This window comes from Strix uralensis, chromosome 1 (genome assembly GCF_047716275.1).
Source record: "Strix uralensis isolate ZFMK-TIS-50842 chromosome 1, bStrUra1, whole genome shotgun sequence".
NCBI lineage: Eukaryota > Metazoa > Chordata > Aves > Strigiformes > Strigidae > Strix > Strix uralensis.
This window is the reverse complement of record NC_133972.1, coordinates 2,378,424-2,402,219: the sequence shown is the minus strand read 5'-3', so window position 1 is coordinate 2,402,219 and position 23,796 is coordinate 2,378,424. Positions and strand designations below refer to the sequence as shown.

Genomic DNA, 23,796 nt, shown 5'->3' with positions numbered 1-23,796 from the left:
TGGCAATGCTTTCGTGCAGGTGGAATTTGTCTGATATGGAAATACTACAAACAGGAAAAGAAAAATTAAAAACCGCAATGGGCATATTCCATAAACTTTGCTGTAAGTCTCCACAGACAACCTGTATCTTCCTTTTCAGCTTAGTTCTTCCTATCCTGACATGATCAGTAATAAAGAACACTGAGAACCCCCTCCCTGGACTACTCCATCAACAGATGCTCATTAGAGCTAATCACAACCAGAGCAGCTCCAGCTTGAAATGGAGTTTCCATCTGTCTTCAAAATGCATGTGGGCTTGCTTTACAATTCCCACATCCCACCTCTTTCAGTGGGTCTGGAGACTGAGTCATCATCCCCAGGATGATACAGGGCACAACTACATAGAACCTAACAGAATTCAACCCAGTAGGCCAAAAAAAAAAAAACACCAATCAGAAGGATCTAACTTAAATTTCCAAGTGTCACAAAAGGTGCTCAGCTATACAGCAAAATCTCAAAAAACTATGAATAATGATACTGGAGCAAGAGTACAAATTTGTTTCCAAGGAAAGAAACAATTTGTCTGTGAATAACTCTCCCCAGCAGATTCTCTCACAATGGGGGTAAGCAGGACTACAGCTGTCTGCTCAATACTAGATAACATCCAGAAGACAGAAGTCAGGGTAAAAGAAGTTAAAATCTGGCTGAACCATCAACTCTACCCTGCTTGCACTCCAATTTAGCGTGAATTATGTTTTCCCTTGAATCCTGTGGCAAAGCATATTTGAAAGGAAGGGTATGAATGCAAGTTGAAGGGAAATAATTAGCAGATTCAAGGAAGTTTAAACTTAAACAGAAACATACCAAGATGAGATATCTCTTTGGCTTCTTGTATGAACAGAACTAGAGTTCCCAGTGCTTTAATCAACTCGCTGCACAACAGCATTGCTGAGGCAGCAGCTGAAACCCTATAGCACTGCGACAGAACTTGGCTACATCCTTCTCTTAGGTTTTACGTCCTTCCCTGGTAGACAGTATCACATTCCCCATCCCCTTTCTTCATCTGCACTTGAGACTTTCCAGTTGGCCCTGTGTCAAGAAAACTGTCCCACCCCCAGCCTTGGTCTCTCCTCCCTGCAAGAGCACGTCCCTTCTGCCAAGCCTTCCACCGACCTCCCGGGCTCCCTCCAGCCCTCCCCTGAGGTTACAGAGGCATCCAGCATCCCCTGACCCACATCCCCAAGGGACGCTAACCCACAAGTCTCACACCTCACTTCCTTGAAACCCTGCAAGCGTGGGTTACACTTGCAATTCTGCTGGGTGAACCACAGGAACAAGAGTGGCAGGATCTCACTTGCTTTGCCAGTTTTCTCTCCACCACAATCCCCACAGTGACATTTGTTTTCTCAGTGGTAGAGAAAGGAATCCCTCTAGTTTACCCCTCTCCAGTCCCAAAATAGCAGTGGTTGAAAGTGCCCCAACAGTATATATCTTGCATACGCAGCTGGAGCAATAAGCAATACTGAAACTAAAATCAGGGAAAGGCATTTTATTTTATAGCAAAGGAACAACCAGGAGACATTCACTTTTTCTGTTGTTACAGGCTAACTAGCAGGTCTCAGGATAGAAGGGAGAAAGAATGACCCATCCTAGCACACAACTATTGCTATTACTTGCCAAAAGCACTATTTGTATTCATTTCTTCCTCCCTGTGTCTAAGAGTTTAAGCAAGTACTCAGGACTAGTCTCCTAGGCTCATGATTTCCCACCCAGCTTTCTGCCAAAGGATATCCATGTTGATAGTCTTGACATCTCAATAACAAACTCTGATCTATTCTGGAGACGTTAAGTCAACTTTATCAAAGCAAACGGCACTTTCAGGGAGGAAAAGTAAGGCCCAAATAACACAAAGATGAGAGAAAACCTTTCTAACGGGGCTCTAACATAATTTCTTTGTGAATCAAAAGCATTCTTCACACTGGAATTTTCCTCCAAGTTAAAGAGGGCTTGCAACTAATTAAAAAAGCCCTCCAAGTTTCCAAAGTATTTCAAGTGATAAAACCAAAGTTACAGCCTGAAAATAAATCATAACAGTAATATGCACACACTTGAGAGAAAAAAAAAACAGATATAAACCTACACTGGAAAAATCTTACACTTAGTGCAGCCAAAATGCCAGTTGATACATGTCACATTTGGGCGCTCTAGGCAACGTTATCACAATGGCTAATACAGGCAGGCAGAGCTCCAAGATGAATGTCCAAAGCCCAAGAGGACACACAGATGCTCCCTGGAGCCTTAGAGAACAGTGATGGCATCTCAGGCCTTTTGCTGAAGCTTTCACACACGTTTAGCATCTTGAGCAGCAGCGCAAGTCAAAGAAAGGCTATGACCTTTCAGACGCTGTTACCAGCTAATCCTTCTTGATGGAGGGCCTCAGAAAACATTTAGATTGAAGTATCTGTAAGATTAAGATGTTTATCCATCTTATATTTTGCACATTTGTGATTGCAGTGTCTCCTGGCTGCAAGAGCTCAGGAGGACCAAGGGCCAAGAAAGAAAGAGAACTCAGGCAAGGGGAAAGGATAGCAACGCTAAAAAATTCTTTGTACGTTTGCTAGAAACCTGTCATCAGTCTGCAAATAAAAGAGTAAAACAAAATTAGGGGAGATTTTTCCCCAGATGGAAATACCTTATGCAGCTGAGTTGACAGATCTATTGGGCGTAACGAGAACTAAGAGCATAATGCAACAGGTGCTCCCTAAGACTTTCCAGGTGTTTATATCTGGCTTCAGCCAGGAGAAGTGCCATGAACCCCTTAAGATCACCCCAGCCCAAAGCTGTCTCAGCACAAAAGCTAAGGAGGTCAATAAACTCACACTGTGGCTGGAGATACTGTGGTAGCGACCGCATGCAGAGAGACAAGAGTCTCCCCTTCTCCCACCCCTAACTGGAAGGGAGTTTGTCACCAGAGTCTTCATGGGGAACCCTCATGGAAAAACCTCATGGAGACGCTCAAATCCCTGGAGGATAACGCTGACCTTTTCCAAGCACAGCTTGCAGCATGGGAACGAAGGTCTCCAAAGCAGCTTTGTCCAAGTACCACAGAAAAACGTGATCTATGTGACTGCAACGTGGAGGAGAGCTTAGGTAATACAACAGGAGGGAGGATGAAGACACAGCAGCAAGAAGAGAGCACTCCTCATAACACACATGCAGTGAGGAGGACAGCAGGTTTACAGCAAGATGACAAATAAAAGCCTTTCTAACTCAGTTTGCCACCTTCATCCTCAAATAACTATCATTTGCAGAGTGCGCGTAGCACAGCTTGCAAGCTCCAGGGTTAGAAAGCTCACACCAGACGTCTTTGGTCACAGATGACGAGACATTGCTTTGCTCCTACCACAGCAAAGCCACACTGAGCTACAACTGTTCTAAAGAGTCATGCCTTTGAGTAGGACGCTGCATGGCAGGAGTTGCGTGAAGGCAGGGGGCAAGCTATCCAGTGCTTCTGTGAAGTTTCTGGGCTCAATACCTGTTGTGGCTCATTTAGGATGATGGGGAGCTGATCCTGGGCCAGGAGGGTCCCTGACAGCTTTATGTTCCTACACATTTGATCACAACAAATGGGCGAGTGGATCAGAAGGAGAGAATTTCAGGACGCGACTGGACATCCCCCAGGCAAGGCTTTACAGCCTCCCCAAAATAATCTTCACCGGTTTCACATTGAAGGCCCCAGAGCTTGCGAGCAGGTTTAATTTTAGAGCACGCTCATCGGATTTGCTTACATAATTTTCTTGATTTGGAAGGCTTTTTATTTTCCTTACTGAGAAAAGCTGTCCAAAAGTATCAGGTTAAGCAGGGGGCTGCTTGCCCATAAGGATCTTAAAATACATTGGCTGCAATTTTCCTTTTAAAATTTGCATATCACAATTAGGGCAATATGGAATTAGAGCAGCTTTAAAAAGTGAGGTGGGAAAGAAACCATTAAAGAGGACAAATCCTTACCAAATTATATTGGCATCTAAATTCAATGGCCCACAGGGTGTCCAGAGGCTGCTGAAAACAGGGCAGCAAGAGATCAAGAAACGTTCCAGTCTGAACCTGTTAAGCAGGATGTATAAAAATCCCACAACAGATTTTTTTTGATTTTAAGTTTTCAGTAATTTTAAGGGAACGCCATCTTTCTGTTAAAGGTACATTTATAATTATGGGAGAAGATGTTGGCCTCATCATCTAACTGGACAAGAGCTTAGTCTGCAAAGAAATCTCTCCTTTGGGTACCTTGTAAACCAGTCCTCGTAGCCAGAGACAGGACTTGGTAGCAGCCTAGATACTACTCCAGATTTAGTTCTGTTCAGCTCCTCCACCTAGGCATCACTTGAGTACAGTAAGAATTCAACTTCTGAGGTTTGTACTTACCAACCTGAAATCACAAAGAGCCATAAAGCCCTCACATCAATATCTCACTTGATCCATTACTCCCAGTTTTGACACTGTTTAGTTCATTTTTGTAGATGGAAGTTGAGCAACTTCTACAGCAGATACTTTCCACCCTATGGACAAGTTGCAGGAGTAGAAAGGGTCAATTTATGCAGACTGAAAACAAAGCAAGGAAACCCCACAGACCCCATGAATGTCACAGGTCAGCATTCTCTCAGGCTGAATGCTCACAGGAGCAAGAACTCAGTTCAGATATTGCCAGGTATCTTCCACCTACTGAAAACTCATTTTAAGGGCCACTCCAGCAGGCCCTTTACCACTCTACTCTATGGTCATATCAATGCACAATGGAAGAAGTCACACCTCAAGCAGAATTGTTTAATTTGGGTCTCAAATGCAGTTTACAGGTCTATGCAGGTCTTGCATTTAGGTTTCCAGCACTCCCTACTAACAAGAGTAGCCCTGAACCACTCCAGAAAGCCACAAGGGATGGAAAGCCACTCTGGGTTGCTCTTTGACATGAGTAATTCCCACTTCAAAGGCAGCTCATTAGCCTCCCTCTTAGATGATGGTTACAAACTCAATTAAATGACAGCTGCCTTCAATCACGGAAGTCTGAGGTCTTTTGGCCACAAGCTTTGAATAAGCGTGACACCCCCAAGACAGAAGCAGGACAATAATTAGCTGAAGCAGATCCTCACCTCCAACTTTCTGCACAGAGGGATGGCGACTCCTCCAGGGAGCTCGGCTCTTTTTTTATTCAGGTACCTTTTTCTCCCAGCACCTGCAACCCTATTCGTCATCTTCTACTGAAAAGCCTACTTCATACAAGCATGGCCTCAACAAAGAGGCCTTCAAAGAACTACTCCAGAAAGGTCCCCCAGGCTTGTCCAGGCATCCCTAAGACAGGAGGAGGTTTAGCAGGTGGCACAGTTTGACAGGATGTATTAACACACCTCTTCATAGATCATGAGGTTGAAAGACAGCATCAACCTCAAGTAAAAATTTGCACCTAAGTGAAACATTGCCTTTCAGCAAGACCCTGGGGTTTTCTCAGGAGTGAAGTTACAAGTTGGCTGCTTACACAAAGTGATGTGTGCTCAGTCATCATATTGTTTTCAGTACTGTCCAGAGCAATAGCCCCCAAAAAGCCTTAACAGACACTACAGATTAGGTTGATGGTCTCATGTCTTAGAGGAGGAAACAGCAATACCTCAGGGTTCTAAACTCATGAGGACTTGCCACCAAAACCTAGCAAGACAGACGTCTTGGCTCAGGTAATTAAAAACCTAAGGAAAATAAATTTTTCCCCATACTGGTAGAGAATACTCCGAGTATCCTTTCTGAGAGTATCCTTTGAGCAAGAATAAGAAAAAAACCTCCCAAAACCTGGCCACTGACTTACATTACTGTTCCAAACAACTTAGCCAGAGAAAGCAGATTTAATGCGTAAGTACATCAGCAAACGTCCACGTTGTCATTGTTTGTGCCCACCTTATGACCAAGCCTGAAGGCAGCTGGGAACTGGAGAGCAACATGGTGATGTTCTTCAGCCATGCACAAGCTGCTACAGAGAGGGAAGGAGGAGTTCCTTAGTCGTAAGAAAATAAGATGAAATTAGCTTATGGTTCAGCCAGAGAAGTCTCCATCACCTGTATTGATAGGAAGTAAAACACTGATGAAGGTGGCCAGGCTCACAGCAGAGCATCCTTCATTGAGCATTTGAAAGCTTGGTGTGGGAAAGCATCTGCTGGGGATTGTTCAGACACTTAAAACAGGTACCTTTCCAGACCCAGTTTATAATCCAGCTGTGTCCTTCCACATCCACTCCCCAAAAATAAAACCCAACAGACCCTGAACATCTCTGAATGCCTGGTTAGAAAGGGACCACCGGCAGCTTTGGGCATGCCTCTCCTCCACCATCCCCATGGCCGTAAGCAAGTTGCAGACTTTGCATGGTGGCAGAGTGTGTCCTTTGAGGGGTTTCAGAGCTGCAGCATCACAGCACAGAGTGGTCTCACAGCCCCAGCACAGCAGGGCAGCAGCATCTGCATCCCGCTTGTGTGCAACATCTATTCCCTCCTCCACAGCCTTCAGGGCACCGGGCAACTTTTCATGAGAGCCATGAAAAACCTGAGCTAAAGAAACTGAAACTTTGTTCCCGCCCAGAAAAAAAGCTCATATAGCTGTCAGCTGCTCCTGTGACCACCCAAACTGTTCACCTATTTCTTAAATAATGCTAAACTAAGAGGAGCTGAAATGTCATAAGCAGGGGAGAAGCAAGGGGGGAGAGAATGAAGTTACACGGGGCTATCAGCAAAATAAACCTTTGCTCTGGCAGGCTGAAGCAGCAGTACCAAGAGCAATGTTGTCACTCTTTTCAACCATCGTGTTTAACCCTTCCTTTCCTTGGCCACCATCCCTGTGAAAGATGGCAAGGCTATGCCAAATAGCCATTCCCTCCCCAGTCTGTTAGCAGCCACTCAACAGGGATTAAATCTAGACCCAGAGCGGCAAAACAGGAGTCTCAGGTGAAGCCCAGGGGGCCAGGATGGTATTAAATCACTTAATGGACTTCAGGGATACAGGCAAGGGGATGGAGAGCCTCATATGCAGAGGGGTCAGTGCTACCTCCTCTCCCCTTTGGGAAACAGAGCCAAAATGTTTAGGGTCAGTATGAAGGAAAAAAAAAAAAAAGAAATGTTGTGATAATATTTCCTCCCGGTCAAGGATCTTCCCCTCACTTGGTGCTGAGAGGATTCCCCTCTTCTCCAAGACACACATCATCCAACACTTAAAACGCAGAAGAAAACCCCTGTCCCACCCAACTCTTTCCAAAACAAGAATTATCCTGCCCGCTGGCCCAGGGCACCCCATCTAATGACTGTTGTTTGCTCAAGCTTCATGGAAACAGGCCAATCTCTTTCACAACTACAGCTCATCTTCAACTGGAGAGTTAAATTACTAAGTTAAGATGATGAGTGCACTGGTGAAGTACTATTTTATCCAGTGAGTTAGGGACAGCAGAGAAACACTTGCGTGTGACTCACTGCTCTTCATTTTTAAGTGAAAAAGCAAAGAGCTTGGTCTGAGGAATTAAAAAAGCAAGATGTGGAAAGTGAAAAATGAAGAGTGAAAAAAACCAAAAGACAGCAAACACCTCTAAAACTCTGGCTGGGGAATTTTAAGCACCAAATCAGCAGATGCAGGAGGTCTTCACAGGAGCTGGTTCACACATTATCCTAGGTAACGTGTTTGCAGCTTTATATTTGAGAGGCTGCCTATATTAGTCATCTGTAAGGGGACACTTCAGCAATGCTAACTGGAATGAACTGAGCACAGGAATGCAAAGTGGGGTGGTTAAACCACATGAGTTTTGAAGGATTGCCGCTGAACAAGGCTCTAAAGTGCCCTTAATTCAGTTTAGCCTGATTTACATTGAAATCAAGTGTGTTAAAGTGAATTAAGGATCTTTAACCCCCAAGGAGAGTGTTTCCACCAGGGCTAGTTAAGAGTAATTGAACTAATCCACTTTAAGAGTCAGTTCAGATTAGCTGTGCTAAATGGCTCTGCAGATGAGGCCTGGGAGCACAGGGACTGTATCTAGCATGCAATACTCACATCAATCTGCCCCTGGGGCTGCTCTGAGAGGACAGCTACAGCAGGGCTATTTTGCTATGCAGAGGCTGGGAGTGGTCCAAGACACTCAATTAATAACACTAATAGAAATGTCTGCTTGTGCTTGACAGGTGCCATCTGGTTGCAACTGGAGGCATTTTCCACATGTATTTTCTGTACATACCATATATGCTGGGTAGGGCCAAGCTGTTTTTATGGGCAGTTCAGGGACCAGGTTGCTTGTCCAAAAAGTGCTGGCAGCATCTCTCATTCAAGTCATGCTTGAAGCTCACATCCCCTCACTGAAATGTCATACAAGTTTGCAGGTCTCCCCTCCCCCTGTCCCAGAGATGTCAGGAGATGTATTGTGGGCTCAGTGGAGGACTGAAGAGACCATCTCCACCAGACACTAATGGCTGGGGGTGGTTGGTTTCCTCATTTAGTACTATCACACCCACCTCCCAGGGTGTTACCCACTTCCCACTGGTTTCCACCCCAGCTTTTTAACTGGACTCAACTGGTTAGAGCAAAAGCAGTTCAGCCCCACACAGTTCCCACAAATAGGTAAAGGGAAGCTAAGAAGGGGCAACAGAAGTCAAAGAGAAGGCTAACAACCACCCCAAACCCCATCCTGCCCGTTTCTACTGCAGGTCCCCACCCCAGAACAGGCAGCAGCTCAGAGCAGGCTCAGCACAGGTTTTGCCTTTCTAGGAAAGCACCGAGCCCCTCTGATCCAAGCCAGTTCTTCCCCAGCTAAGAATAATACCCCCAGCTGCTGTTTGATTTACACATTACCATGGATGCACAGTGTTTTTTATCTGGTAGATATACAGGAGGAGAGGGAGCAAGTCTGCGTGTGATCGTTCTAGTTAATGTTTCCTGTGCGGTTCAGGCTGTTATGCCTACAGGTATGTTTATTCCACTACTTTAGCAAACCAGCAGACTTTTTAATGGAACTGTTGATGTTTTTCCTGGCTGATCCTCCTGGAGAGGCAAGGCAGCGTACAAATGAAGTTCATTCCTAGCTCCAGCCTGAAGCTACTCTTCTCCTCCTGGGACTGCAGGGAATTGAAGGTTTCCATTGCACTGGTCAGATTTCTTCCTTCTGCAGCCTTCAAGTTTTAGATACATAAACAGAGGCGCTCAGGCAGCTGACAGTAGCAAGAGCACTGCATGGCTGGTGCTTTATGCAAGGGTATCAGCTACACTGAAACTCCAGCAAAACTCTGGAAAAGGTTAGCGGGCACAACACTGCACCCTTAAAATGAAGCCTGTTTTGCAGTCAGATCTTGCAGGCTGAAGCTAGGGGTTTCCTGCTGTGCTGGTTTCGTGTGGCAGGGCTTTTGGTGGCAGGGGAGAGGGCTACAGTGGTGGTCCCTGTGAGAAGCTTCTCGGAAAATAAAAAGGTTCCCCCAGCTCCAAGTCAGACCCACCTCTGGCCAAGGCCAGGCCAATTAGCAACAGTGGCTGCACCTCTGTGATAACGTGTTTAAGAAGGGGAACCTGAGAGCAAGGGGTCTTGCAGGAGGACTTACAAGGACACCTCTGTGAACAGCAACATCAGTGGAAAGAAGGAGGAAGGGGGAAGAGATGCACTGGAGCACGGAGCCCCCTGTATCCCCTGGTGAGATGGCAGGGACTCCCCTGCCATCCATGGGGGTCACCAGATGAGCAGAGATTCACCTGTGGAGGACCCCACACCAGAGCAGACGGCTGCGCTAGGCCGGGACTGAGGGGAGAATCCCCTGCTGTTGTAGTTCAGCACTGGGAGGTGCAACACATGGAGGTGACCCACACCAGAGCATCTCGAGAAGAACGCATCCTATGGGGAGGACTCACAGCAGGGAGGGTTTGTGGAGGACTGCCTCCCATGAGAGGGACATCAGGTGGAGCAAGGGAAAGAATGCAGAAGAGTGCTTAACTCCCACCTTGGAGGAAGAAGCAGAGGACTGACTGCACCCCCATTCCCTGCCCCTGTGCTGCTGGGGGAGGAGGTAGAGATATGAGGAACAAAATCTGGGCCCCAGGAAGAAGTGAGGGGTGGCGGGAGGTGTTTTAAGATATGGTAATGCTTCTCACTGTCCCATTCTGTCTGTTAAAGTGTTGGTTTTGTTAGTGTTGCTACTTTAATTCAAAGTGATGTTCTTGTTTTTATTCCCTTAACAAGTCTGTCTGGTTTGCCTATGACTGTTTTAATGGAGGAGAAGACCCCTCCCTGTCCTCATCTCAGTTCCTGAGCCTTTCTGTTTAATTTTTCTCCTTCCCAGTGCTGGGTGGGAAGGACTGAGTGAACAGCTGCATGGTGCTCAGTTGCCTCTGGGCCTAAACCACAACACCTGCTTACCAACATTTCAGAGATCACTAAGACATCAGTAGATCCCCACACATTTGTCTTTGAACCCCCTTTACTGCTGCAGCAGGAGCAGTGACTCCAATCCCAGAGGACTCTGCTCCATCAAGCACCTATAAAGACACTTTCAGACCTGCTCTATAATCTAACCAGCCCTTGGAGGTCCTGAGAAGACCCAAGGGATATTCACTAACTCCTCAACTCTGCTCACAGCCTGTTCCCCCTGAAAACAGCCCTGGTTTACAGTCTGAAGCACCCTGAGGTTAGTGACAGTGCCCAAAGCTACATAGATGCCCGGCAATCTCTGCTCATCCACGCCTGTGGAGCAACAAGGTGAAACTTACTCCTGGCCTCTGAACACATCCAGACAGATCAGACACCAGCTCTAGAGCCACTTTAATTGAAAGCAGTACTCTGAAGAGTTCTGGTGACAGAGTAAACAGCCCCACACAGGCAGGCAAGAGCATCTGTTTGGACAAGGCTACCCAACTGCACCTGCCTCTGCCCTGCTGATCTGTCCAACAGCAACTGAAGCACAGCATCCCCAAGAAGACCTCCCCAGCCTCACACCACTCTCAACGCTGGAGCAGTCAGCTTCTGGGAATAGATGGGGTCACCACCTACCTCTTCACCACAGAGTGCCCCCCTGCCTACAGCACGGTCTGCAAGGGAGAGCATCCAACCCTGGCCAGGGCACATGGTAAAAACATGGTCAGTGTCACTACATAACAGGGTCAAGCCTGCTGCAGTCCCAAACTCCAGTGAGTCAGAAGAGGCTAAGCCTTCAAGCTCACCTCCTCCCTCCCAGCTCCAGCTGTCAGGTTTTCCATGAGCCTTGCAGCAGTCCAAGCAAGTGCCTCAAGGGATGCTGTGCTGAGGGAAGGATGCCCTCCTCTTACCCTGGTACCTCCCACAAGGCAGTGTCTGGGACAGCCCACAGGGAACCCAGTCCATGCACTGGGGAAGACTGGGACCACAAGCTCCCCAGAGACAAACTGCAGTTAGTTTGAAGGCATCTCCATCGCATCAAGGGAGATTTGTTTCTGCGTGGCTGTTGATCCCTCTAGAAGCTCAGGAGACAAATGCAGGATTATGCCTGGTCCCACTCCCCTCCAAATGCTCTTTGGCACAGCATCCGTCCTGCACCTTGCAGAGATGGGGGTCTGCCCATAAACACATTTCATCAGCTACAAGAACCAGCATGGAGATTATGGCTTCAATCAGGAAAAAAAAATAGCTATGTAAGACTGACCACAGGGACTGCTCAAAGTCTTGGTTAGTCCAGTTCACACTCTCCCAAGAGTGGCTCTTCAGCTTCAGTCCTCTCTTCAAACTCATGCTAAGCCTCTGGATATCCAGAGTCAACATGGGACAAGCCAGAAGATAAACAGTCACCAGGGGTGCAACACAGCCATGCTAATAAGCCAAAGAGAAAGTGTTGGATCTTTGGTTAGACCCTGTAATTCAGCTCAAGTGGCTGTTTCACCTCTGGCCTGTCAGATCAGCTTGCTAACCACAGACTGGGAAACAGCTCCCTGCTAGCTCCCAGAAGGAGATTTACCTTTGGCAGGGGCTGAAAACATCCCAACCCCCGCCTCACCTTTGATTACAGAGAGGCCCAGAGATGCAGAAAGAGATGTATGCTCTAAGTTTGCCAGGTATTTCAAGATCTCACGTTACACTGGAAGAGGATTAGGGCTAGAAAAGAATTTTGTCAAGATTAAGCAAAACAAGTCAGTTCTTTTAAATAAAGAATCAGTTCTGGTGAACTGTCCCCAGAGGAGTTCGGGCTCCAGGATAGGGTTTCTTGACAGAGGAGATGGGCAGCCCTGGAGAGCTGTAGCACAGCAGAGCTTGCAGCAGAGCAGTAGGCCGAACTCTGTGTCACTGAGGTGGGCAAGCTCTACTGAAGTCATTGACTGCTTTGGCGGAGGTCCCTGTAGCCAACACCAATGGAGCCAGCCCACAAGGATTTGCCCAAGTTGAATCCTCATCTGAAGTACAAACTCACTCAGTTGTTTCCCAGGTACCCAAGTCCCACCAGCTGCTCAGGTTCCCAGGTGAATACTCCACCCTGAGCTGAACTTGGCTCCCAGACACTGTCACATCATAGCACATGTCATAGCTCATTTATTCACATCGCAACTCACCTGAGCAAGACCAAAGCTGGTTCCATACACTGGAGAAGCTCAGTTCTACAAGCAGTGCCACTGCAAGAGGCAGGCGCATGCAGTGCTGTAGCATGCCTCAGGTCAGTGGGATACAGAAGCTCCCATACCTGAGGGGGGACACTACGAGTCTCCTTTGAGACTGCTGAAGGAGGTATCCAGGCCTCCGCAAACACGGGCAGGTTGGGATAGTTGTGTTGGAGGCCAGAGAGCAGCAGGATGTAAAGAAACTGAGAAACACCAAAATACACAGTGGTCTTCCTAGGCTGAACTCAAGTGGAAGCATATTTTCTTGGCTTGCCTGAGTATTTTGCAATGCTTTGTCTGATGTGCCCTCACCCACGCCCCCAGTGCTGAAAGGCACTGCCTTAGAAGAGACTCTGTACCCATAGAAGACAGGACTAACTGATTTTCCATGGGAATTGGGAGACACTGAAGTCAAAGCAAGATTTGAGGGAAGCAAGCCATCTGAGAAGGGATCTGGCAGACCTCCTGTGATTAAGGCCTACCCTTCCTGCAGGCAGGATGAGGAGCTTCAGTGTTAAGGCCCACCAAAACACACACCCTACCAGCAGTCAGCTACCAGAGGTCTTAGCACTGATTCCAACTGAGGCATTGTATTGGTCACCAGGGTAAAATGAAGCCCCTAAGCTCAGCTTCAGGCATAGCCAAGGAGCACTAACACCCAGAAGGAACACTTCACCTTGGCAACTTCAGAGCACAAGGTGTTTACTAACAGTAGTCCTAAAAGATGGCGCTGGAAAACCCCAAAAGAAGTCCTCTGCAACATGCAGGACCAGCTTCACCTACAGTCTTCAGTTGCAATCTCTAACAGAAGGGCAGTTATGCCCCCCCCACCACCACCCCAGGGCTGCCTGGCTTTGTTTCATTGCAATACCAAGCATGAGATCACCAGTCAAAAAAAAAAAAAAATCAACCTGCAGAGAAGACATTACAATGAGGATATTTAAAGGTCAGAGCTGACCATAATAATGAAAGGCAGTCAACACACCCAACTCAGCAGGTGTTCACACAGCAAGATCTACACTGCTGTAGGCAGACCATGAGGACATAGCAGTGCCTCTGTGCAGTTTCTTTTAAGCAACCAGTTGGGAATGTCTATAAAGATCACACTAAGTCATGAGAGCAACCTGTCAGAGCTCAGGAGATGGGCATTCCTCCATGATCCTGCAGCCCCCCCCACCAACACCCCCTTGAGCCAAGCCTACGGAGGGGTCAGCTAGCACCAGTGCACTCCTGCGCACGCTGTAGCAACACACAGTACACTCCCACATGCAGAGCTGGGGAAGCTGTCACATACAGCTGATCAATGACAGCAGGGAGCATAAGGCACTTCATGGAGGTGGAATTTAAAGGGTAATAACTTGCTCTAACTGGAAGTTAGAATAGGTATTCTTGAAGACATGGGTGAGCCCACCTCAGTAGATGCTCATCTGGCAGTGCTGATGCTGTTGGAGCCAAGTCATGACCAGTTCCTTCTGGGAAGAAGTTAAGAGGTGCTTAAGATACTGAAGCAAGAAACCCAGTGTCAAGCTGTGGGCTCTGTGCATCAAAGTAATTAATCTTATCATCTTATTTCACTTACCAGCATGTTACACAGGAAGGCATCATCCAGGGGTCAGACTCAAGACACACCCTTGAGTATCTCAAGGTAAACTGTTAATTTACTAGACCCCAAAAATGGAGAAAAAAAATTAAGCAGTCCAAGAGGCAGTGGAAGCTGATTTCTTTTGCTCATCCGCTGACCTCTTCCAAAAGGACTTGGCCTTGAAGGCAACAGTTGCTTGACCCTACTTGCTTTGGGCAGCTACTCTATAGTTTGGTTTCTGAGATGTTTCCCCACAACAGACCAAGGCTCTGGAGTAAACCTCTGCCCATTCCTCCCAGGACTGCCTTAGACAAGGCCATTTGACAGGGTTTTTTTTTTTAAGCAAAACTCAAGATATTCCTATAGGCATCTCAGTACTTCATTTACATCTAGGGGAAATCACACGTTGCTCCACAGCCCAGGCAGCTACCTCCTACTATGCACAGTAAATGGCCAGTTAGGCTACTTCACCCTCTGAAAGTCTCAGAGCAGTTTTTCCAAGAAAGGAAACTTTTGCTACAATTGTGAAACTCGTCCATCCAATGCATGGCAAATGTAGAAGTCAGAACAAGCTAGTTTTTCCCCTGAACTCCATAAGCATCTGGCTATCCAGTTAATGCTATTTTAGTGAGCTAGGCCAAATGAATCTGCTTATAAAATTCATGCCAACCCCCATACAGCCTGACATCCCATCAACATGAACTGCACACTCCACGCTACCTTCCAAGCCAACACAGACTCAGCATTCATGTCAGATACTGTTGAGCTTGCATGTTCTGCAGTGGATGTATAGAAGAGCTGTTTTGCTCTGTGTTCTTTCCAAAGGAAGAGTTCAAGCTTTTTTGACCTGTCATTTCCCCTTCCCCCAAAAGAAATCCTTCAACAATTAGCAAAATACTCCCCGCACCTTACAGAAGAATCATTTAAGGTCACAAGCAGACTGGAAGACCGCATAACACACGCAGGAGCTGCTTGATCCGTATGAAATAGTGCTCTCTGCAACAGCTAGAGTCAGAATAGCATTTTCTGTCAGCTAAATCAAATCCTGTAACTGCTATGTTTATCCATGTAGTCAAAATACTCCCTGTTCCACTTAGCACAGTACAAACACGCATTACAATAAAATGTAAACCTTACTGAGCTGATAAATTTCATAAGTGTATTTTATGACAGTATCTCGAGAGATAAGACTCATTAGCACTTACAGTCACAATCTGAGGGAACCTTAAAAAGCACAGTTAAAAACAGGGAAAGAGGAAAAACCTTGAGACTAAAAAAAAAAAAAAGACAGCTTCTAAAGGGTTAACCCTTTCCACCCAGCACCATAAATTCCAGCTCCACTCAACCTGACCCGAGCTGCTTCCCCAGCTCTGGGTCCAGTAAGTTAGGAAAATATATCCTACCTATCCAGCCTGCAGCCAGACCATGTGCTGGTCCTGGACCTGCAGCACCCGTCTCCCTGTAGCCACGTTCTGCAGGAGGAGCAGCAGCCTCCCGCCAGCTTTTAACAGCACAAGCAATCGGCCCTCTGCTTGAGGGCTGCTCAGACTGAGAAACCAATTGCATTAACATGCTACAAGCCACTAGAGAGCTTTTTTTGGCTGCACAGAGAAAGGCTGCTTCATTATGGAGGGAAGCCAGAGGCTCAGCATGTTTGCAGTCTGGAAAGCCAGGTACATAAGACTTATTGGATTGCCTCAACACAGACCCTGAGGGAAGCACTGAGAAGGTGGCAGGTTGCTATTTGGAGAGTCGGGAAACTTGGGGTAAAGAAGTTTGTGTCTAACATAGGCTTTTAGTATGAACTAAGCTAGTGCCATCCCACCCAAGAGTACTTTCTCCAGAAGGCAGCTGTAGAGAGCTGCATAGGGATCGCCTTCACATACACCAGAGCAAGATAGTTTTAATGCATTGAGCCTTTTCCTCTGAAGTGCCTCAGGCAGCAAACATCAGGATGAGTTGTCCCATTTGTACTCTGAAGAACTCAAGTGATCAGGGAACACAAGCCCTGAAGGTGCCACATTGCTTCAAGAACCTGGAGCAGAGGATCTATATCAGGCTTCTGGCAGCAGAAGTCCTTACACCTCTGGTGGCCTGAGACCACGTTCGAGACAGTCTACCTCATAGGGATATTTGAATGTAGCATCTCCTCAGTCTCCAAAAAAAGCTTCCAAGCCCCCTTCCAACTGAAGTCCCTCTTAGAAAACAGCTACTCACAGGGACATAAGAGGGAGACAGGGCAGGCAAGTCTAGCCTTCAGCTATTCTGAGCTGAGCTTTTGAGGTCTCACCACCCCTGTGCAGCTCCGGTCAGCTTTGCATCAGAAACTGCCTCATGCAGTGGAAACACTGGTGATGCTCACTGGTCCAGCACCTCCTCTGGCTAGTCAGACTCCTCCGTGAATAGACAGCACAGTTCAGCAGTGTCTTCTGGCCCAGCTCTTCCACCAAAAAAAAAAATCTCAAGGAGCCTGTAAATACCAACATTTCACCAAAGAAAACACTACAAATAAAAACACTGTCAGCACCTCCCTAAATGAAGGGAATGGAATACAGCATCCCTGGGACAGGAACATCTTCTCCAGGAGGCAGTTACACTAAGTCTGCAAGCACAGTGGATTAAGCAAAACTGAAGAAAGCGGCAAAGACTGACAAAACCCAGTGCAGTCAGAAAGATTCAAACCAAGGAGCATCACATCAGCTTCCCTGTGCAGTCTTCCAGACCTTCCACTTAACCCTCCCCCGTCCCAATCCCACAACCTAATTCAATTACCCACCACTGAATAAGCCTTAAGGCAATTCTCATTACCCTGTGATAAAGCACAAGGCCTTTAATTATTAAACACTCATGGGCTTTTTGTGTTGGGGTTGTGGGGCTGGACTCCCTTTTATTGTTGTTAGCAGCTTCCAGAAAGCAAGTTAATCATTGACCAGGCCTTTTACCAGGAGACCAGAGTCCTATAGATTCCTGGTCTCTAGTTCTGCATCACCAGTCACTAAAGAAAGTCACTGGCCTCCTGCTTTGCCAAGTATAGACTCAATACTCTAACAAGCCATCTTTTCCCCCCTAGGGAGTCATCTGTAGCACTGGTGAGCCCTTCAAAAAGCACACAATATTTGGACACAGAGGCTGCATACAATGCTCACCATTAAGTTGAGTTCAGAGAATAACAGCCCCAGTGTCTTTCCAAGTACAGGAAACTGAGGCACAGAATAGTGGCTCCCAAGTCTTAAGCAACATGGTCAATCCAGTACATAAGTCTAAGACATACTAATCTCGGTCTGAATAGAAGTTTTGCTCCATGCTTTAAGTACACTGCAGCTTTCAGGTACTTCCCAACCAGATTTGGGACAGATCCTGGTCCCCAGGGCTGAAGATGCATGTCTGGTAGACCTCAGCTGCATGCACAGTTATTTTTCCAAATACTCCTGGATTTGTCACCACCCTCATGGCACTTCAAATCCAGTGCCACCTTCAAGCATCTACAAAGCAAATGCATCTTCTGGGCATGGGGTTCCTCAGAGATTAAACACTGCTTTCAATTGACCCAGAGAGTCCAAATTTGGGAGAGAAGCCAGTCAGGACTCAGATCAGTCTCTACGTGACAATTCACCCAGCTTAAAAGCAGCAGGGAAAAAACAAAAAAACCACCAAACCAAGCCAGGCACACCCTTCCTATTCCAAGCAAAACCAGAAATCCAGCACCTTAAAAACTGGCATCACCATCTAGAAAAGGCAGAACACCACAGGGTGGGATGGGAAAGCCACCCTCCCAGCCCCAGGAGCTGCCTCCTTACGCTCCAGCTGTGTTTGCCTGCGTGCTGCATTCCTCCCTCACCACCCGAGTCCAGGTTTTGTTTTTTTGGGTTGTGCTGAGAACCAGCTGCTCCATCTCACACACGCCAGAGACGATCGGCGCGTCTGGAAAGCCAATGCGCTGTGGCCTGGCTACGCAACAGCTTCCCGAGAAGTTCACACGCCTTCAGCTGAAGCTGCAAACGCGAGCATGTGGCCCCACACTACCATCAAGTGACAGGTACAGAAATTCTTGATATTCAACAGCCGTGTTAGCACCTAGCATATCCTGCAGGCCGGCAAAAACAGGCAAAGCCTGCCAGTGCCCATGGGCTTGCTTTTATTGGAGATGACATTCAAGCTGATGCCACACACTTGTAACAACAGAGTTCAGAAACTCATGCGAACTCTCAGCCCCCTTAAGATCCCACCCCATCAAGGTGATCACAACCCCTGAATACCCCTTCAAGTCCAGTATTCAGATTTTTTTCCTAAGGGATTTTAGCAGAATGACACTCTGATTTGCAGGGCATGTAATATTTCTCCCCCAACAGCACCTAAAGCATAGCAGCGTACCTATTCTGTACCTGCCAATGGGAACAAAAATTTATTATGCTTCCCACACCAAAAAACCCCACCACGCAGTAAAAAGCCTGCTCTCACTAGCGATGTGTTGGTAAGTCAGGGCAAGCTATGTTTCCCCTCCCTCCCCCCCCCCACACGAGCATTTAAGGGTTCCTGTTGCCTGCGTGCAGTGTACAGATCAGTTACATTTATGAAGAACATTGCAATCTGTCAATATAAACACTATGTAAGCATGAGCCACTTGTAACATTACTACTGTCTTGACAAGTGTTTGCAGAGGGGGCAGAGCTGCTTGGCTCCTTCTGCTCCTGGGGGAAAGCAAAGCAAATCCCAGCTTGCAGAAACCAGCACCTCTTCCAGCAAGAAAAAAAGGGGTGTATCAAAACTGAATCAGATTATAAGTGAGAACACCCATAAAGAAATAGAGTGTTTTGATTTATGGCCTGGACAAGCTGCAGCCTCAGATCCACAGACCAGGCAGCTCAGGAAAGCAGCAAGCTCCTACAGGCCAGTTTGCCTTCCCACTAGCACCAGGGCACAGCAGGACTGAAGTTAATCATCCTGCCTGTCACCCCAGCACGGCTGATCTTGTAACCTGCCACTTCCAAAGCCTGGTAGTGCAAGACCCAGCACAATTCTCAGATGCTTCTATGGCATTTTCACCACCACCTATCCACGTTTGAGAGAAGAAAGGGAGGGAGGGGAGGTACCCGTACCCAAAGCTTGTAAGGCACGACAAAAGCAGAGCAAGGAAGAGTGAAATGCAGTGCTTTCTCAGGCATACTGTAAGTCTGGGGATGCTCCAAACTAACCCCAGCAGCCAGTTGCAATATGGTGCAAATCAGTTTTCAGACAGCCCAGCTGCAGAGGACACGACTGAACATAAAAGCAGGCTCATTCTTAGAGCAGCCAGTGCATCTCAACAAGCCAGTCTCAGCTGACGCTTATCCCAAGGCAATGCTTTCCCCTCTGGTACAGACTCAGCCCGTAACAGTCTCCCAGTACTCCTACCCTAAGATGCACCCATCATCATCATCATCAAGCATCCTGATGGGCAACTCTAAACCTACCACAAGCCCCCGGGTCCTGCTCAGTTTTGCAGGCATGCTTTTTCCCCTCCAGCAAGAAGAAGTCTCATATCAGACAAGGCTTAGGAGCTACAGCATCACCACATCCCTGAGGCCAGCCTCTTTCAGCTGCTTTCCAATAACTAGAGATGGGAACCACTTCCTGAGCAGGTGCCTATATGGCCTCAGCTCTGCTCACTGCTACACATCAGCATCAGTTGAGGTCCTGCCTTTGCTGCGTACCAGCTCCAGCTCAAGCCGGCACCTGCTTCTCTCCTACACCAGGGAGAAGGTCAGCAACACCCAGGGAGCAGCACTGAGGCTGCCAGCATAACCCTAGGTGAGGGACAAGCCTCTCACATCCTTCACCCCATGTTCTAACCAGGCAGCTTAGGGATGGAGCAAGACAGCAGCAAGGGTCCCATCTGCACCAATGCTTTATCACAGACACCAGCTTCCAGAGGGCATTTATCATTTTTGGCTGCTTGTGCATCCATCTAAGAACACCAAAGCCAGACATACAGAGAAGCAGCAGCCTCCAGCCATGGCGTTCCCACCCCAGCATCGCCTCCTGCTCGCTAGCTGCCCCTGTGGGACAGGCACAGACATAACTACATGCTGACACAATCTTGTTATCGTGTAACCATGCCTGATTTCTGTCCCCGTGCACTAATTCCCCGCCAGGCCACACATTTGGAGACACTGAATTCTTTCCCTGAAATAAGACATTGGGGATGGGGGGGGAGGGATCATCCACAGCTGTCCCTATCCCCCACCAGACTGCAGAACAGAGCAGCTAAGCTGCAGCTCCAGCATGACATCTGTTTAACACAGCCGCCTGCTTTGCTATGCTCCCCACCATCTCCTCCGATGGCGACGTTAGCACTCAGATCAGAGGGGCTAGCAGGCCACCAAAAGGTGTCACAGTGGCTCTGACAATGCCTCTGACTGGGAAGGAGTGTCCCTCCCCCTGACTAGAAAGGGTGTGGAATCAACTAAGCCTACTTCAGCATTGCAGCTCAGCTCCTGAGTAAAGGCTCATCATGCATCCAGGTCTTTAGGAAAGATTTATATTCTAACAAACAGATGTGCATCCTCACCTGGAGCTGTTCCTCCATGCATGTGCCTACCTTTCTAGGCATAGCAAGAAGGCCTAATACCAGCGTTCACAGGGCACTTGCAGAGGTACCAAGAGCTCTGCAGGAACATCCAGCTTTTCCCAGGTAAGAGTTTCTTATCAATATAGAGAAGCCTGCAGCAAGGAGAGCTCAGCTTTTCCACACACACTTGTTAGATCACACATTGCTGGGGATTAGCAGGGACCCTGGACCTCAGCATTGACTATTCCGTGTCCCCATCAGCTCAGCAAGTGCAATCTCTGCTTTAGGCCTCTTGGAAGAACAAAGAGGAAATTAGCAGCAGATGCTGCTGCTCTAACCAGAGAGCAGGATGCTCTGCACAAGCAAACCTCACTGCGCGCTGCAGCAGCCCTGGAGCGCACATCTGGCTGGGTGCACATCTGGCAGCATCTCCTCTCCCTTTCTTGACAGAGAAGGAGTCTCAAATCAGAAACAGCAGCCATACTGAGACAGAATAACACGAAGCGGTCAGGACAGACCGAGCAGCACACTTCCCTTGGCTCAGCATGTTCACTCAAGTTAAAATCAACACCAGCCACACGAGGCCAGAAGAGAAATCCCAGAAGCAAACGACTGGAATGAGTTACCTGCTGCACTACAGCAGATACCAGCACCGCGTGCATTAACAGGAAAGTTACAGCCAAGCTCCTTACAAGCCCTGTCAGTCCCTGAGGCACAGTACAACTGCACAGTGCCGGTGGTCTTCGGCAGACACACGAGCTAATGGGGTCGGCACAGCCCTCCATGTGCTGCTGAGGGAGAAGAGGGCTTTTCCTAAAAACCTGCACACACAGGACAGGCTGTTTCCCCAGAAAACCAGCCCCAGCAGCATGAAGTTTAATGGTTCTTGAGCTGGAAACAGAAGATGTAAGTAGCACTGTTTAGAAAACTTTGCCAGACCACAAGCAATGGACAAGCCTCAACACCAGGATCTATTTTACTGGAAAGAGGGGGGAAAAAACCTCAAGTCTGCTAAAACATTCTCCAGGGCCGGTCCAGTGGCTCCTACCAGCGGTCACAACACAACATCCCCAAAAAGATGCAGGAACCATCACTTTTGAGTAAACTTGCACCAAAACCTCTTAATCAGGTGCTCAGGGCCCACTTCCCTCGCAAACTGACCCCGTTTTGGGACAAGTCTTTTTTTTTTAAGAAAAAAAAAAAAAGGGCAAAAAGCAGCTACACTGACACCCCAAAAAGGAGAAGCGAGGGCTGCGCAGAGCCTTTGCTGGGGGCTGAAGCCTCCTGGGGGCGGTTGCGGGGGGGCTTTAAAGATGGGGGGGAAAAGGGTTTCATTTGGCTCCTCCAGCTCAGCCCCGCTCAAGGGAAGGGGGATGCGCAGGTCGTGGAGAGGCGACAGGAGGGCGCGGGATCCACCTGCGCGGCGCGGAGCGGGCGCGGAGCTGTAGCGCCCCCTGCCGGCCGCGGCCCCGCCTCGCGCACAGGTGAGCAGCGCGGGATGCGGTGGCTCCGCGCTTCCCTCCGCGCTCAGCCCTGAGGGGACCCTCATTACTTTCGGGAATAAGCTTTGCACCATCTCGGGCTGGTGACAGCAGCACGCACCCCCTCTCCAATTAAAAAAAAAAAAAAAAATGCCGCGGGGTGATGTCGGGACCCGCTTGCCAGCACCTAGTGCTGAAGCGTGCGCTGAAGTGGGGGTAAAAAGTTTTTTTTCGGGGCTGTTCCATGCTGCTGGATGTTATAGTACCCGGAGCCGAGCTTCCCGGCCACCCCGCTCCGGGTCCCCTCCGTGCCGGCCACCGCCGCCCCCCCCGTCGGGGAAAGGCAGAAGGCAAACGCTCCCTCGCTCTCAGCAGCCGCGGGAGAAGCGCGGCAGCCCCCGGCAGGCAGCAGCCCCCGGCAGGCAGGAGCCTGCCGCTCCCGGAGAGCCCGGCCGGGCTGGCAGCACCCCGCGGGGTCCGGGGCGCTGGGACAGACGAGGGCACGGGGCTGCCCCTCCCTGTACCCCTCTCCCGGGGCGGCTGCCGGCGCTGGGGGATGCCTGCACCCAGCGAGGGAAGGAGGCTGCCGGCAGCATCCCCACCTCGGGCGGGAGGGACAAGGTGCCAAAAAAAAAAAAGTTTTAAAGGAGGAGCGGCGTCCGCGCGGGGCACCTACCCGAAGTAGGCGGCGGAGGGCCGCGGGGCGCAGGCGAGCAGCCCTAGGAGCGCGCAGGAGGAGAGCCATCCCAGCAGGACGTGTCCATCCAGCATCTTGCAGCGGCGCCGGCGCTGCTCATCTCGTTCCCCCGCCGCGCCCGCTGCGGCCCCACCGCCCGCGCCGCTTCTTATAGCGCGGCCGGCGGAGAGAGCCCGGCCGGCGGCGGGGCGGGGCCGGGGCGGGGCCGGCGGGGGGCGGGAGGCGGCGGGGACACACCCCCGGGAGGCGGGAGCTGGGGGAGGGAGGCGGGGGGGCAGCGGAGCGGCGGGGAGGAGAGAGCGGGGCGGGAGGGGCCGGGGAGGGGCGTGCGGAGGGCGGGGGGAGGCAGGGAGGGGTGTGCAAGGAATGGGCGAGCAAGGAATGGGGGTGCAGGGGTGGGTGAGCAGGGAGGGGTGTGCAGGGGGTGAGTGTGCAAGGAATGGGTGTGCAAGGCATGAGTGTGAAGGGGATGGGTGTGCAAGGAATGGGTGTGCAGGGAGAGGTGTGCAGGGGTGGGTGAGCAGGGGATGGATGTGCAAGGAATTGGTGTGCAGGGGTGGATGTGCAGGGGATGGGTGTGCAAGGAATGGGTGTGCAAGGCATGGGTGTGCAGGGGATGAGTGTGCAAGGAATGGGTGTGCAGGGAGAGGTGTGCAGGGGTGGGTGAGCAGGGGATGGGTGTGCAAGGAATGGGTGTGCAAGGCATGGGTGTGCAGGGGATGGGTGTGCAAGCAATGGGTGTGCAAGGCATGAGTGTGAAGGGGATGGGTGTGCAAAGAATGGGTGTGCAGGGGATGGGTGTGCAAGGAATGGGGGTGCAGGGGTGGGTGAGCAGGGGGTGGGTGTGCAAGGAATGGGTGTGCAGGGGATGGGTGTGCAGGGGATGGGTGTGCAAGGAATGGGT

At 49.2% G+C, this 23,796-nt stretch overlaps 1 protein-coding gene across 1 annotated transcript in view; it reads right to left on the bottom strand.

Moving 5' to 3' along the window:
* WNT9A (Wnt family member 9A) overlaps positions 1-23,231 on the bottom strand; it is a 64,473-nt gene extending 41,242 nt beyond the window's left edge. The window contains exon 1 of the mRNA XM_074866927.1: positions 22,872-23,231. Within this exon, the coding sequence (XP_074723028.1) occupies positions 22,872-22,966 (95 nt within the window). The 5' untranslated portion in view covers positions 22,967-23,231. The remainder of the gene's footprint in view (positions 1-22,871) is intronic.
* Positions 23,232-23,796: the final 565 nt, after the last annotated feature.